The following is a 17,923-nucleotide window of genomic DNA, read 5'->3' as shown; positions in this document are numbered from 1 at the left end:
ACTGCCTTCTTTTTAAGTCGGAGAATAACATTCTAAAGAATCAAAAGAAGTTTTGTTAAAAGGGTAATCTATTTACAAAGGATAATTGGATGTATGATAAAATTTAGTGCAAGAGTGAGAGGAAAAGCGCAAAACATCTTAAAAGACTGAGAAGCGGTGAATTGGCAAGACATAACTTTTCAAACAAATGCGGAAGAGGAATTAGTATTCATCATTGGGTTTCCAAGGGAGAGAGCTTTAATAAAGGGAGAGACCTTTAATAAAAAGAGATGTATAGGGAAATATATTTTTATATAATTTTAAGGAAGCCATTTTTAATTATGGTTTGTATCTAATGGATAGCATTGAGGAGGCATTCAGCTCTCCATCCTTCGAGAGTTCTAGCAGAGATGAGGGGCTATTTCTCATGGTTGCTTTTCTGTAGGATTCTAATATACCAAATGAGAGTTGGAATAAGATAATATCTAAGATTGATAATTTTCAATTCTGAGGTATAAGAAGTATTTAGGGAAAAAAAAGTACTCAGTATATATGGTATCACTCAGGTGGTGCCCAAGATTAAAGTTATTTCAGTTGAGAAACTGAAAGGTTTATTACTAAAGAATCCCACCCCCCCCCCTTGCCCTCACACCCACCCTCACCAAAAAAAAAAAAAAAAAAAAAAAAAAAAAGAGAGACTGTGCTCTCACTGCAGGGCAGATGCTGGGAGACCTCCTGAATTATGATGATCTACCTCACGAAAGTCTAAAGAAATTAAAGGAGTTTCATTTTAGATCAGTTTACTTACAGAACTATGAATGAATAACATACGGAAGAATTTTTCCTAAGAAGTGAGAGGAGGGAGTGGTACAAATTGTTTAAGAAAAAAGCTATTTAGAGAAAAATTGAGTGTGGTACAACTGGTAAATCACAGAATCTAAATTATTCATACTTCCTTTGGAGGAGGAGAGTAGAAGAGGAGAAAGATAAAGAAGATAGGAATATAGGGTAGTAAAGGGAAGTGGAGGTGGAAAGGAATGACAGAAGGAGAGAATTAATAAATATTTTTGGCTGAAGCAAGATAATTGGTCTTTAGGGGTGGCTTCCAGGATTTTTTCTTTATGCTCTTCCTCAGGCTCATTTTTCTTTCAGAATTTTATAAAATGAATCGTTTTCTTTCATTTCCAGATTCAGCTTGGCAGTTGCCTTGGAAGTACTAATTATGTTTTCCTTATGTAAGAGGAGAGAGACCTATTATTGTTGAAGCTTCATTTTTTTAAACTATGCTTTAAAACTCAAAACAGTTAAGGATTATGTCAGAGCTATTTTTGATATCATTATACCTACACTGAATATCAAGAGAAGAAAATGATAATGGAAAAATAGCATGGTGCCTTGAAAATCCTTTGACATAATTATTTAGACTTTTTTTTTTTTAGGAATTTGAATAAAGAGCTAAAAATTTAAACAGAACTTCAAGAAATCAGCACACAACATCTAGCATGATATTACAATAGCAGCAGTTGAAGAAATAGCAGAAGAGGTCCAGAAGAATTGTCTACATCCAAACTCTTATAGAATAATGAATCAAAGTTCAAATCAGTCGCTACCTATAACACATTACTTTAGAATGAAACTGTCCTCTTCATTTTTCAATTTAGTACCAGATAAACTGATATCACACAGATATCATAGTTTATTTTATTCCTAAGTCAACAAACAATAAAGTTTGTCTCCTTGAGAGAAGTTGTTAGAGAGAAATCGCCTTATATCCCAATAACACTTTTCTGTTTCAGAAGACGCAACATCAAAAGAACCAACTTTCAAGTCAAAGGCAAAAAAAAAAAAACCCAAGCAAACAAAATGCAGAATGTCTCAAGAATGAAAAACGTAGTTCTACTATACAGCCTAGTGCCAATAAGTTAACAACACTGTATTGTATACTTAAAATTTGCTCTGAAGGTAGATCTTATGTTAAGTGTTCTTCCCTCATACACACACAAAATAATAATAATAATGATAATATTAAAAATATAATAATAATAAATAATGACACTGGGAGGAAACTTCGGGAAGTGATGGATAATTTTATAGCCTTCATAGTGGTAACGGTTTCATAAGTATGTACTTATCCCCAAAGTCATAGGGTTGTATACATTAAATATGTATAGCTTTTTACATGTCAATCATACCTCAATAAAATGGTTTAAAAAAATAAAATAAAATTGTAGTGACTTCGAGTGGTAAAGAAAAAAATTCTTTGTCGCAACTTTGACTGAAGTCATTAATGCCATGTTTTTTGCCCATTCAGTTTGACCATACTTTCTCTGCTGACAGAATTCCTTCCTGAGTAGTGGCTATTGCCTGGGACATGGTAGGTGCTCAATATATTACTCGTTAAATAAAGGAATTAATGAATGACTGAATGATAACTAAAGGAAGGAAGGAAAGAATTGACGGACAGATTCTAGGAAACAAATGCAAAGACCATGCTTGGTGGTTATAAGCATTTGAAATCCAATTCTGTCCTCTGTTAACTCTATGACCATGGCCGAGTTAGTAAACCTCTCATACCTCAGTTTCCCTTTGTTTATATAAAAGAGGCTGTTGTGAGAAACACATACGACATTACAGAAGAGCATTTTAAAAAACACATGGAGCACAGTAAATGCCAAATAAATGTTAGTTATCAAGATTATATAAAGCTCTTATCCAGATAATTCAATACAAAATCATTGACAACTACGAAATTAGGCCAGTGGGACTGAAAACAACCTGCCTACAGCTCGGGGACGCGGACACAATGAACTTTGAGGTTCAACCTCCAAAACTTGCACATGTCCTACAAGTTACTATTCTGTTGAAATTGTAAGGGCTGGTCCTGCCCAAACTTGTCTCATGAAAGTATTGAATATAATGGCTCCTCGTGACAAAGATTCAAGACCCTGATTTACAAGAGCAGACATAGGACTAGACATGACTAGCCATAGTTATCTTACTCGAGAGCTATCTTCTATTAATTTTTAGTATTTGATTATTATCTTATAGATTTGATATAAAACAGTAAATGGAGATGAATCAATTTTTAGGTGCAAATCTCAATTTTTTACTGCCTATAATTGCCTACATTTTGCTGTAGTTTATTGTATAACTCCATGCCTCAGAAAGGATGGCTGCATGTTGGTGTCACTCATTGTCTAAGACTCCTTAAGCATGTGAGCAGTTGGCAAATAAAACAGTATAAACCCTGTCTGAAAGGAGAGCGGGGAAGGGATCTGTTTTTACATGTGACAGAACTCAGATTATGAATTCTTGGAAGTCAGGGACTTTGTCTACACTGACTGAACAAAAGAACACAGAGAGGCATAGAAATGTACATACTAGTAAACCTGACAGTTTGTTCCCTTTGCTGTGCAAAGCCCATTCTCTACCAGTCTGGATTTGGCAGTCTCTCTGGCTGATAGGAGATGGATTATACTGGAAGAACAACATATAATCTCTGTGCCGATGAAAACTGGTGAAAATTTAGATTTCTGTTTTTAAAATATCAACAAATCAGATCCAACTATACCTGTACTTTTGATATCTCTTTCCACAAAATCTGCTCTCCCTTCTTTTCTATTTTTGCTCAAGGTCACTGCTATGGACTGAATTGTGCTTCCTCCCCCCAAATTCTGAAGTTGAAGTTCTAACCCCTAATATGACTGTTTTTGGAGATAGGGTCTTTAGGAGGTAATTAAAGTTATTAATTAAATGACTTAAGGGTGGAGCCCTAATCTGATAGGACTAACGGCTTTATAAGAAGGGAGAGAGAGAGAAAGCGAGCTCTCTCTCAGCACAAGCACAGAGGAAAGGCCATGTAAGGATGCAGCAGGAAGACAGTTGTCTGCAAGCCAAGAAGAGAGACCTCACCAGAATGAGTGGGCCAGAACCTTGCTCTTAAATGTCCCTGCTTCCAAAACTGTGAGAAAATAAAATTTCTGTTGTTTAACTCACCTAGTCTATGGTATTTTGTCACGGCAGCCTGAAATGACTAAGACGGTCATACACTGGGAAACAAAAGCTTCATAAATATACACATAGTTCTGCTTGAGTCACACTCACCATGAGTAGTCTGTCTCCTACTTGCAACCTTCCATCTTTCTGTGCAGCTCCTCCATCTATAATTTTAGTTACATAAATGCTGTTGTCTCCAGGAATGTGTTGGTTCCCCACACCTCCTGCAATACTGAAGCCTAAACCTATGGAAAAGGAACAGGAAAAGAAAGCCTTGTAGTTGTTTAAGAAAGTGCTATTAGTCATATTTCAACAGTCTAAAAAATTAATCCTCAATTTATTACAACAGTAATAAATAACAATAAATTCTACTGCAATCAACGGTGTTTTTTAAACATTTGAAAGCTTGCTGATTAATGCTAACGAGGCAAACACAAGTGCAGTCCTGCCCACGTTTAGTCTACGGGCTCCTCTTCGTTGTTGCTGTTGTTACTCTAGCATAGACAACAGAAGTCCTGCCAATCATGTGGGTAGAGACCTAGATAATTTTGACATTCCAGAATGAAAAGTACAGCCATTCGAACATTCCACAAATTCTGAGATAAGAGCTATGAGGAAGATACATTGGATATTGGAGTAATAATTTCAGAGAGAAGATAAGGAAAAGAAGCTCCATGCTTGCCCTTCACGTTTCCTTCTCTGGGCACCTTGTCATATTCTCACACTTCCCAGCACTTCCTGTTATTAACTTATAGTTAATAAAGAATGAACACAAATGAATCATCCCTGCACGCAGCCTAAAGAATAAAGAAATATATTATATACTTTGACTATATCATGTTTATAACAAATCATGAAATATGAAATCATTTTAAACATGGAAAATTTCCTTTAAAAAAATTTTTTTGGAAATTTTCAATTTTGAGAGAAGAATTTTACTATGCTATGCCTTATAAATTTTTTCCAGTTTTATTGAGATATAATTGACACGTAGCACTGTATAAGTTTAAGGTGTACAGAATGATGTTTTGACTTATATACATCATGACATGATTGTCACAATAAGTTTAGCGAACATGCATCATCTCATACAGATACAGAATCAAGGAAATAGAAAAAAAATTTTTCCTTGTGATGAGAACCCTTAGGATTTACTCTAACTTCTATGTACAACATACAGCAGTGTCAATTATATTTCTCATGTTGTATATTACATCCCTAGTATTATTTATCTTAGTGGTTCGTACCTTTTCATTGCCTTCATCTAACTCCCCTTCTCCTCATCCCCCACCTCTTGGCAATCACAAATTTGATCTCTTCTACAAGTGAGTTTGTTTTTGAAGTATAATTGACCTACAATACTATGTAATACAACATAGTGATTAGATATTTCTATACCTTTCAAAATAATCACCATGATAAGTCTAGTTACAATGTCACTGTACAAAAATATTACATGGTTATTGACTATATTCCCCACATTGTACATTGCACAACCATGACTCATTTATTTTGCAACTGGAAGTTTGTACAGCTTAATCTTCCTCACCTATTTCTTCTCCCTTCCCCTCCCCCTCCTCTGGTAATCTCTTACTTGTTCTCTGTATTGATAATTGTTTCCATTTTGTTATGTTTGTTCATTTGTTTTGTTTTTTAGATTCCACATATAAGTGAAATTATACAGTATTTGTTTTTCTCTGTCTGACATTTCACTTAGCATAATATCATCTAGGTCTATCCATGTTGTCACAAACTTTTATTTATATTAAAGTATGGAATGATAACAAGAATAGAGTTATTAAAAAATCATTATAAGGCCATTTTAAAGGAGTGACTGACTCTTTAAAAGTGTAAGAACAAAAAAATCTTTCTCAGAATATGACTGAATACACATTCAGTACTATACTTGTATCATATATTTTCATTGCATTTTGAAATTATAATAATTAACATGCAAATTACTCGGAAGATAGCTATAAATCAAAGGCTCGTTACTAAAGACAGATAATTTCTGTAAGTTACTTGTCTTAGAAAATTAAACACACACATACACATACACACACACACACCCAGTTGCCTAGTTTAAAAAAACCACACACTTGTTTTATGATAAAACAATCATAATTTTTGGCACTTTGTACAACAGTGAAAAACACTTTAAAAATACTCCATTTTACTATCCTTGTATTGAATAAATATTGAGTAGGGCTACGTGCTGCTCTTAAGATAGCATAAATGATTAGTTAATGGAAAAATAATGGCATGGTAAATTATAAAGTAACACCTCTGGAATGATATTTGAAATTAAATGATTTTTTTTTGTTAAATTAGCTATAATAATTGTTAACAATAAATGGAAAATGCATATAAATTGATGGGGCAATTAAAATAAGTGTTATTTAATTTCCTACTAGGGTGGGTAATTATTCTTTACTGATGCTTTGACATTGCATAGATCTATAAATGCATTTGTTTCCCTCATATCTAAAGAATTTATTTATCAACTGAAAGATGACCAAGAGTAAATAAAATGTCCTCAACTGGCTTTTGCTATGAAATTTAAAATACATATCAGCTCATGTTTTCCAAAACTGTGACTTCATATTTATATATGATTAAAGGAAAGTTTAAAAAACATATTTGCAAAAGTTTCATAGCCACATGCTAGGATCAATCTACTGCATTTACCATAGCACAGAAGTCATTCCGAACTGTGGACAAAAGGTTAAAGAAAATCCGGGTACTCTGATTTACATCTACTATGCCAACAGTAAATGCCACAGCCGGTCTGAATTACAGAAGAGCTAAGGAAACAAATTACCACCGTAAATAAGGTTAAGCCCAACAAAGGGAATAACTATGTAGTTGACATTTGAAGTTGAAGATTTTACCAAGACAATGAAATCACTATGGACACGACAGACATAAATATATCAGCAAAAAGGAAATAACTTTTTTCCCCTAAGATTAGGCTTAAGTACTTAACTGGTGACTCTGCTTAAGCTAAAGTATTTTTAGTAAGAGCCGGAGAATGGCCCGAAAGGTACAGAACTAAACATTTTCCCTATTTTCTCTTACTTTGATGATCATGGATACATTTAAAAATAATCAATATTTGATCAACATTTAACCATATTCCAGATATTCAATTCAACATGATAAGTAAATGTATAGCTTATGTCTACATCCAGAATACGAGGTTATTTACAGGTGGAAGTATCCATCTGTGTTATAAAATTGAATCTGGTCCTTTCTATCTATTCATCCATCCATCCATCCATCCATTATTTATTCATTCATTCATTCATTCACTCATATATCTACTCATGCAACAAGCATCTCCTGAGTACATACGATGCATTGTACAACCAGCTGCTATCAACTGTAGCCAACATAAATGCAAGAAATGGATTAACCAAAAACACTACAGAAATAATGATCCGTGAGTTCATATGAGTGAGTGTCATTGAACCTGGCTGAAGCGATGCTCTAAACCCAGATGATGTCATTGCTTTTTTGGAGGGCTGCTCTATGAAGACAAATGTGGGCTAGGTCCACCAAGCAACCAAGAAATAAGACCAAATCCAAATGACCAGTTGGAAGGCACTGGTTTCCTTGCACACACTGTATTAAAGCAGGGGTAGTCTGTCTACATTATAAGACCATTCTCTACCCTCATTTGCTCATACTGCCCTCCTTTAATCCACTCTAGACACACTTACTGCCTTGATATTTCTAGAACACACCAGGCATACTTCCATCTTAGGGCATTTGCTCTTAGGGCAGCTTCTATTGCCTGGAACACCCTGCCTTCAGGGTGTTGTTTAAATTTCAATTTCTCTGGGATCCTGACCCTGACCTCCCTGTCTAATACTGTCCCCTAACAATACACCCCACTTCCATATCCTGTTCTATTCTCAGTGTCCCTTAGCACTTATTACCTGGTAATATACTATATAAATCATCTATGTATTTTATTTAATTTTTTATTGTCTATCTCCTTAGTGAAAATATAAACTCCAGATGACAGGGATTTTTAACTATTTCATGCTATGCAGTAGAACAAGGGCAGATACATGTTACCTCATAAATATGCATTAAATGAAAGAATGGATAATGTATGAATATAAGAGGACAAGGAAAATCACTTGTGTCTGAGATAGACTCCCCTTTTATATGAAGCTGGTGGCTTTAAAGAGTGAGGGACAGCTGAAAAAGTGAGTGCTGTTAGTTGGAGTTGATAACTGTGTATGTCATTACATTGCCTCACATGAACTCTGGTTACCTTTCCATCTTAGTCTACACAGAGTTTATGGCAACCACTGGGCAGGCAGTGGGGAACACTAGCTTTGTATCATGATTCTTCCATCTATTAGCTGTGTAAACTGGAGTCCCAATCTCCTCATCTGTAATAAGAGAATAAATGTACCTATATTCTATAGTAATTGGCACATAATAGATTCTTTTTTTAAATTTCTTAAAAAAATTTTTTATGCAATTTTGAAATTTACTTTCCATTTACAGTTATTATAAAAATAGATTCTTGATAAATAGAAATTCTGTGCTTTCAATAAGCTCTCAAATTGTTTGGAAAAAAAAGATCTTGACATAATTGAACTGGCTAGAATAAATCCTATAATGGTACCATGATATATGAGTGCAGAGGGGACCATGACTTACTTCTAAGAAGGGCAGGAGGAGAATCAACAAAAGTTTAGCATTTGGGCTGGATCTTGAATGTTAAGCTAGAATTGATAAAAGAGAACACATCTTTCAAGCCAGTACATCCAGACTGATTAAATGACTAAAGAGTCAGCTGCCCTGACTTAGATCATGCAATGCTTATAAAACCCCAGCTCCCCTGTGCTGGAAATAGAGACAGAAGTGCCTAGCAAACACTCAAAACCTATATTTATGATAAGATAAGCTAGAGTGGGTCCCTAACAAGATGAATACAGTGAATATCATAAAGATTTGAGTAAGCAACACTGATTTTTGGTAAGTGACCAATTTAGAGAATTGGTTACAATATTGAAAAGACATGTCCATGATAAAGAAAAGCCCTGGACCATTGGGTGATGGCAAACTAATCGATTATAAAATAAACTCAGTAACAAGAGTTGGTAGGTCTCATCCTAAAATACTGACCCTAACATTACCAACTGTGGAATGTTTGGCTATCGAGAATAATACTAAACACACCTATGCATGTGTCAGTGATAAACAAAGCTGACACAGAACAACGTAAGTATTAAAATCCCATGCACCTATGGTCACCTAATCTATGACAAAGGAGGCAAGAGTATACAATGGAGAAAAGACAGTCTCTTCAATAAGTGGTGCTAGGAAAACTGGACAGCTATATGTAAATGAATGAAAGAACACTCCCTAACACCACACACAAATATAAACTCAAAACGGATTAAAGACCTAAATGTAAGGTCGGATACTACAAAACTCTTAGAGGAAAACATAGGCAGAACACTCCTTGAGATAAATTTGTTTTCAATCTACCTTCTAGAGTAATGAAAATAAAAACAAAAATAAACAAATAGGACTTAAAAGTTTTTGCACAGCAAAGGAAACCATAAACAAAATGAAAAGACAACCCTCAAAATGGGAGAAAATATTTGCAAATGAAGCAACTTATAAGGGATTAGTCTCCAAAATATACAAACAGCTCATGCAGGTCAATATCAAAGAAACAAACAACCTAATCAATACATGGAAGATCTAAATAGACATTTCTCCAAAGAAGATATACAGATGGCCAAGAGACACAATAAAAGATGTTCAACATCACTCATTATTAGAGAAATGCAAATCAAAAATACAATGAGGTATCACCTCACAATGGTTAGAATGGGTATCGTCAGAAAATCCACAAACAGTAAATGCTGGAGAGGCTGTGGAGAAAAGGGAATCCTCTTGCACTGTTGGTGGGAATGTAAATTGATACAGCCACTATGGAGAATAGTACGGAGGTTCCTTAAAAAACTAAAAATACAACTATTATATGATCCAGCAATCCCAATCCCGGGCATATATCTGGAGAAAACCATAATTCAAAAAGATACATGCACCCCAATGTTCACTGCAGCACTATTCACAATAGCCAGGACGTGGAAGCAACCTAAATGTCCATCAACTGATGAATGGATAAAAAAGACGTGGTACATATATACAATGGAACATTACTCAGCCATAAAAAAGAACTAAATAATGTCCTTTGCAGCAACATGGATGGACCTAGAGATTGTCATACTGAGTGAAGTAAGTCAGACAGAGAAAGACAAATATCATATGATATCTCTAACATGTAGGTAGAAATGAACTCACCTAAAAAAAAAAGGGTACAAATGAACTTATCTACAAAACAGAAATAGAGTTATGGATGTAGAAAGCACAGTTATGGTTACCAAGGGAGTAAGGGGGCTGAGAAGGGATAAATTGGGAGACTGGGACTGACATATACACACTACCATGTATAAAATAGATAACTAACAAGGACCTACTGTATAGCACAGGGAACTCTACTCAATACTCTGTAATGGCCTATATGAGAAAAAATATAAAAAAGAGTGGACATATGTATATGTACAACTGATATACTTTGCTATACACCTGAAACTAACACAACATTGTAAATCAACTACACTCCAATAAAAATTTAAAAAATAATAAAAAATAATAAAAATAATGCTAATAATAAAAAAAAATCACAAAAGGAAGTAAAATCAGTGGATATTTCAGTACTCTGGCAAAGGAAAAAAGCAAGTGAAATTTAAATACCTAATTCCCCAAACAATTAAAAACTGATCTGTTTGACAAATGTGATATGCAAACAATTTCAGGATTACATCTAGTGCATAAAGCTGGGTTCTATTTTGCATATGTCCTGCATATCCCCAAATTGTATATTCTCACTTTAACACAGGAAATGCAGGTGTAGGGAAAGGAAGGTCTGAATGTTGTTTAAAGCCTTTAACTTAACCTCTCCCACACAAAATTTTTTCCTTCCCCTATGAAAAAAGAACATGAGGAATGATCACAGTCCACCCTTTCCCCTTGTTAACTGACTATGCTGAGGAGCAGGTGTCAATGAGAGGTGGAGGCTTGAAGGAGGAAGTCTTGGAACTGGGTGTGGGAAGCTTAGAATAAAACCCCCAATACTTGAAAGAGTCATGTGACTACAGTGTACCCATATAGTCTTTATGGGTGTAAAGAACGTAGTCCCATGATGTCTTATAATCATTCAATAACTTGCTTTAACTTCATTTTATGTGACTTTACTAGGAGGGCACTCTAGGCATCTCCAAAAATTCAGTATTATAAAGCAGACCGCTTCTGTCATAGCTAATCTAGGATCTGCGAGGTAGGGTGTTTAGTGTTTTTACAAAACAAAACAAACAAAAAACCCCCCCAAAAAACCCTACAATGGTGTCCTGTACATTCTGACAACATGATTTTATTAAAGGAAACACAGAATCCATCCTGAAGCCTGGCAGGCCTTGTTTTAGAACACAGCCAACCTAATTTCTGAATGTGCACGCCTTTTAGTTGACAAACAAAAACTTTACCTGTGGGTCTGGTCTACACAGATAACAAACTGTTTTACATTTCTTCTCCTTTAGAAAAAAAATCATTGCTTAAGAAATAACAAAAATGTGCCTTTCACTTTAAATTGAGAGAATAATTAATCTCATTGGGTACTGCAGATATGATTAATTAAAGACCAAAGCTATATTTTCTTACTCTCTGGATTTTCCCTGGGTTCAAAAGACTAAGTTTGGAGTTGAAAGAAGTGGTTCTGTTTAAAATCCCTACAGCACTGGCTAGGCAGGCTCAATCCTGTTCAAGGATCTCTCACAGATCACCTAATTAACTTACCACAGTCAATGTTCCACGCTTTCCTCCTATGTACCTCAAAATACCCACTTATACTTTTAGCCTAAAAATTGGCATTGCTTCAATGCCTATTTTATTGTGAAAAATCTCCATGTCTATACCTACCCTTTCTCAAAGGAATGATCACCATTCCTCTTTGCTAAACTGAAATCTTCCCCTTCACCATAGAATTTTACTCATTATTCCTTTTTCTCCCCCTCTCTAGAATATTTAGTCTCTTACCGTCAATGCTTTTCTTCTATTCTGGCTTTGACCATGCTTCTGTCCTATCCTAAAAAGATCTTCTCTTGACCTTGCTGCAGCCTCATTTACTGTAAGAGCTGCAGTTTCTAAACAGTGATCTCTAGTTACTAGCTCCATTTCCGTACCACGCATACTTTCCTCAATCTCCTCCATCTGACTCCATAAGACCACAATCTACCCAAATGTCAGTGGTTATAGATCGAATTATCTTTCAAAAGACAGACTGAAGTCCTAAGCCCTGTTACCTGTGAATGTGACCTTATTTGGAAACAGGGTTTTTGCAGATGCAATCAATTTAAGATGAAGTTATACTGGATTACTGTGAGCCCCAATCCAATGATTGGTGTCCTTGTAAGAAGAGGAAATTTGGACTCCAAAACACAGAAACACACAGAGAAGAATGCACATGATGACAGAGGCAGAGAGCATGATGGTACATCTGTAAGTCAAGAAATGCCAAGGAGTGCCAGCAACTAACAAAAACTAGGGGAGAAACATGGAACAAACTCTCCCTCAGAGGTCTCCAGAAGGCATCAATCATGCTGACGTGTTGATCTCAGATCTCTAGGCTCCAGAACTGCAAGAGAATAAATTTCTGTTGTTTTTAAGCCACCCAATTTGTGGTCATTTGTTAAGGTAGCCCTAGGAAATTAATACAGCATCTAATTGTAATGGTCTAAGTGGTGGTATGTATATCTACCTCTTTCTTTCTAATGAAATCTCACACACACACACGTTTGGGCACTTATCGACTCAAACGTGTGTGTGTGTGTGTGTGTGTGTGTGTGTGTGTGTGTGTGTGTGTGTGTGTGTGTGTGTGTGTGTGTGTGTGTGTGTGTGTGTGTGTGTGCGCGCGCGCGCGTGTGTGATTTCAATTCAGTGGTAATTGAAACTATGGAAATGACTTCTCCACAAAAAAGAGATTACAGAGAGAATAGGATTTTATGGTATGTGCCTTGGAGAATAACTATTATTTGAGAGAATTGAATTTAGCCTGTATCCCCAGAGTTTCTGTCTCAGAAAATCTGGCATGTACCCCCAAATCTGCATTTCTAACAGGCTCCCACATGATGCTAATGCTACTGGTGTGAGGACCACATTCTGAGAACCACTGTTTCAGAGCAATAAAAAAAAAAAGATAAATAAAATGAAGTGAGAAGAAAATAGAAATAAGAGAAGAAACAGGGCAGTGTAATGTGATGAGGGTAGGAATGTAGAAGAAGTCAGTAGTGCTCTATGTAATGCAGAAAGAACAAAGACCCATCAAAGGACTGAAACTTCCAGTCCTTTTGGAGGAAAATTCTGGATGACTGGCTGGGCTCCTTGCTTGGTAAAACTGGCTAGTTTGTAGTTATCTCACTCATTCAGATAATAGGAGAGGATGGCACAAAATGTGTGTATATATATATTATACACATATGTATATATGTCTTCTCTCTTGCTACTTCATTAAATCAAGTGCTCATCCAATCATGCTTGCTTTAGTGTAAAAGGCTCATGACCACATTCCCTGCTTTCAGTCTTTCCCTACCTGATTCTCCAATCCTAAGTCAGCAAAGATTTTCCAGGTTATTCTTTCCCTAAAATTCTACATCCATTGTGTTGCTCTATTTCTTGAAATTGTCCATCACTGTTCCTTTTTTTACAGGAGTGCTATATACCCTCTTCTCAATATTCCTTATTTCTCTGCTACTAAGCTTCTCCCCAGGCAAGATGATCTCGTTGTGCTGTTTTTCTACTGTTACTCCTGTTCCCCCATCTGAAATGCCTTCACCCACTTTAATTTTCAAGACGCTCAAGTCTTTGCCAACTCAAAGTGGTTCCTTTCTAAGTTGAACTCCAGTAGAACAAATTATAAGTACAGGCTTTTCATATCTAAATAGAATGAGTTAACTCATTCAACAAAGTTACTGATAACTACTCATGTGCCAAGAACTGCCCTATATACACTGTGGTTATATCAGTGAATTGGTGTTTATGGTTCTTTTCTAATGGAGGGTAAGACAAGTAAAGAGGCAATGAAAACCCAGTGTGGTAAGTGTTGATAGGCAAGGAACAGGGGCTAACTGTAGGTCCTGATATCCGATGAGACTTAGAAGATGAAGGTGAGCCAGGGAGAGAATATCCCTGCAGAAGGAAACATACATTTAAAAAGCCAGAGTTGGCAGATAATGTGGCCTATTTGAGAAACTTATTTGAGAAATAGTTAAGGTGAAAGCAGCAAGTAGTCTTAGGCAGAATATCGGCTTGCTGGAGGAGAAGAACCATATTCCTTGTACTCACTAATGTACACTTAGCCCTTGTTACTATACATATATACATAATAAATAGTTTGGGGTAAATGAATGAATGGAGACAGGAAGACTTTCTCCACTGAATTAGGACGGAAGGAGAAAAGGATGGTGTAGATAAAGGTTAAGATTATTGACTTAATGGTAGGTAGTACACTAGAGTAATTCTCCTCTTCAATTTACTCTGATCACAAGAAAAGTATGGTCGTTGGCCAAGATGAGGGAAGTGGCAAGGTCAGATATGAAGAAAGTACAGAAGTTTTGAAATAGCTTTTAGGGAAGATGGAAGAAATAATTGATTAGAGAAATGCAGAAAAGTTGCAAGGAACTGCTGATTGTCTACTGAGGGTTGAGTGACTATGAATTAATGATAGTGCTATCCTAGTAATTTTTTTTTCCTTCAGCAATTCTCAGCAGTCTAGGTATAAGCACAGAAGGTGTGAGCAGTTAGATTAAATCACTTTTGAAGTTAATCTTTTGTGTGCATTCATCTTCTCTCTTCAACCAAATCATATGATTCTAGAAAGTAGGGGGTTGCATAAAGTAGATAATATCCTGCACACTGCTGCCTTATGGTAATTGTTCAATAAATATTTGCAGGATGAATTAATGATTGAATTGTTTGAAGACCAAATGATCACATGGTACAGGTATAGTTTTAAATATCAAGCATCCCACATTAACAGATATGTGTATACTTTAGGCAAGTGCTAAAATAATTCATATTGAGCATTTCAATATGCCAACTACTGCCTTGTGTGGTTGGGAATGAATGGAGTTTCTATTGTATCTAGAGAAACAATAGAGATTACCAATGAGAGATGTATTTACTCTTTATTAAATCCAAGAATGATCAGCACTTCCTTGCCTGCATCCTTACAAATGAATTAACTTGTTCTGATCACAGCTGACTGCTCATGATGAAGCATGATCAGATATTCTTTTAGAGTTTACCATCTACTCTATTGTACTTGAAATGGAATATCCTCTAAGCTTCCAGCATTAAAACATAACCAAAGTGGGCTTCCTAGGTGGTACAGTGGTTGAGAATCCGCCTGCCAGTGGAGGGGACACAGGTTTGATCCCTGCTCCAGGAAGATCCCACATGCTGCAGAGCAACTAAGCCCGTGCGCCACAACTACTGAGCCTGCACTTTAGAGCCCATGAGCCACAACTATTGAGCCCATGTGCTGCAACTACTGAAGCCCATGCGCCTAGAGCCCGTGCTCTGCAGCAAGAGAAGCCACCGCAATGAGAACCTCGTGCACCACAACGAAGAGTAGCCCCCACTCACCGCAACTAAAAAGAAAGCCTGCACACAGCAAAAACGACCCAACACAGCCAATAAAATAAATAAATAAATATATTAAAAAAAAAAACATAACCAAAGTGATAGGCACTGTCTCTACCTAACAACCACATCTGTCTGTGTGTTTTTTTCCAGGTTAATTCTAGTTGCTAGCGTAAACCACAGTCATTAACATTGACTCTGAATACAGTCCAGACTGTTTGGAGGCATCCAGATCCCAACACACAAAGGTATCAAAAATAACAGATTACTTGAGAGATATAAAAATCAACTCATATGTTTGATTGGGAAGTTCCAGTTAGCAGGGTTGTTGCTGGAGAAAGCAGAGCAGAAAGTCTGAAGGGTAACTGGATGGTCCTTGATAAATTTCCACTCACAGAGGCTCTTATCCAGTAACACCTCTTCTGCAAAGTCCTTCCTACACCTCATCCCTTTATTGAAAAGTAATCTGTCTCCACGACCACATATATAATACTATTTCTCTTTCTCACTTGTAATGACACATCATTTTCTATGTTAAATTAGTTACTTATAGGAAGGGTTGATATTTAAAACACTTAATAGCACGTATAAGATGGACACCCACCAATCAGAACAGATACCTGCCATAAATCACTACTGTGGTTGCAGCACCTGTCAGCTCTGCCATGGAAAAACTTAATTCCCCCCACGTTGGACAGTTAGCATCTTGAAGGTAGAGGGAATAATAACTCTTTTATTTACGTTCCCAGAAGCATTATGAACAAAGTTGATACTCCAAAACTAATTTTTAAAATGAATGAATCAAATAAAGTTCACTGAATCCTTTTTCCATAAGTATACTTTAGTGAACTGTGAAGGAAAGGGCTCAAGCTGGTAAAATAATGTGGTGAGTTACTTCATTCATTCTTTAAAAAACACTTAAATTCCAGGCTATATTAGTTTTCTATTGCTGCTGGAACAAAGTTACACAAACTGGGTGACTTAGACAACAGAGAATTATTGTCTGACAATTTTGGAGGCTAGAAGTCCAGATTAAGGCTTCTGGTTCCATCTCAGGGCTGTGAAGGAAAATCTGTTTCATGCCTCTGTCCTAGCTTCTGCTGTTTTGCTGACAATCTTTGGCATTCCTTGGCTTATAAATGCATCACCCCCATCTCTGCCTTCATCTGCACATGATGTTCTCCCTGTGCATGTGTTTGTTTTTATGTCCAACTTTCTTTTTTTTATAAGGATACCAGTTATAGTGGATTAAGGCCAACCATAATGATCTCATCTTAACCTCGATCATCAGCAAATTCCCTATTTTTAATTAAGGTCATATCCACAGGTACTGGGAGTTAAGACTTCAACATCTTTTGAGGGGACACAATTCAACTCATGACACTGATGCTGGGAAAGATAAATTGAATGGGACACAGTTCCTGTCCTCAAGGAACTTACAGACCAAGGTGAAAGAAATGAGAAATAAACAGAGCATAAGCAAGTGCTTTTGAGAAAGGCAGATAGCAGGGTCAGAGAAAACTGTTGAATGGCTAGAAGACAGACAGCTTGGAACTCTAAACAGAGTAAGGGAGTAGCTTATAGAAAGGTGATATGGCCTTGATCATTATGGTCAAAGGAGTGAATGGGGTTAGGAGGAAATACTGAGAACTGAAGCTGGAGAACAGAGGCTGGTGAAGGTGCAGAGGTGCTATGTTAGGGAATTTGAATCTTATATTAGTGGCAATGGGAAGCCTTTGAAGAGTATTAAGCAGGGTATGACATGATAAGATTTGGTCTATCCTAATTTTCCTCATTAGAGTTGGCTGCTGTTTAAAAAATACATTAGGGACTTCCCCTGGTGGTACAGTGGTTAAGAATCTGCCTGCCAATGCAGGGGACACGGGTTCGATCCTCGGCCTGGGAAGATCCCACATGCCTTGGAGCAGCTAAGACTGTGCGACACAACTACTAAGCCTGTGCTCTAGAGCCTGTGAGCCGCAACTACTGAGCCCGCGTGCCTAGAGCCTGTGCTCTGCAGCAAGAGAAGCAACCGCACTGGGAAGCACACACACTGCAATGAAGAGTAGCTCCCACTCGCCACAACTAGAGAAAGCCCCCATGCAGCAACAAAGACCCAACACAGCCAAAAATAAATAAAATAAAAAAATAATAAATAAAAAATACATTAAATTATATTCTGTGGGGGATGACAGTCTATTTTTTGTGATAAAGC

The 17,923-nt window shown here is 36.5% G+C and overlaps 1 protein-coding gene across 4 annotated transcripts in view; it reads right to left on the bottom strand.

The window, feature by feature from the left end:
* The window catches only part of DLG2 (discs large MAGUK scaffold protein 2), a 1,973,535-nt gene that overhangs the window by 502,069 nt on the left and 1,453,543 nt on the right, over window positions 1-17,923 (bottom strand). For all 4 annotated transcript variants that reach the window (XM_057748299.1, XM_057748301.1, XM_057748302.1 and 1 more), the window contains one exon: window positions 4,084-4,220. In XM_057748299.1, coding sequence (XP_057604282.1) covers window positions 4,084-4,220 — 137 coding nt within the window. The remainder of the gene's footprint in view (window positions 1-4,083; window positions 4,221-17,923) is intronic.

The sequence above is a fragment of the Hippopotamus amphibius genome, chromosome 9 (assembly GCF_030028045.1).
Source record: "Hippopotamus amphibius kiboko isolate mHipAmp2 chromosome 9, mHipAmp2.hap2, whole genome shotgun sequence".
Lineage (NCBI taxonomy): Eukaryota > Metazoa > Chordata > Mammalia > Artiodactyla > Hippopotamidae > Hippopotamus > Hippopotamus amphibius.
The sequence above is the reverse complement of the archived record's forward strand: the minus strand, read 5'-3'. Positions and strand labels throughout refer to the sequence as shown.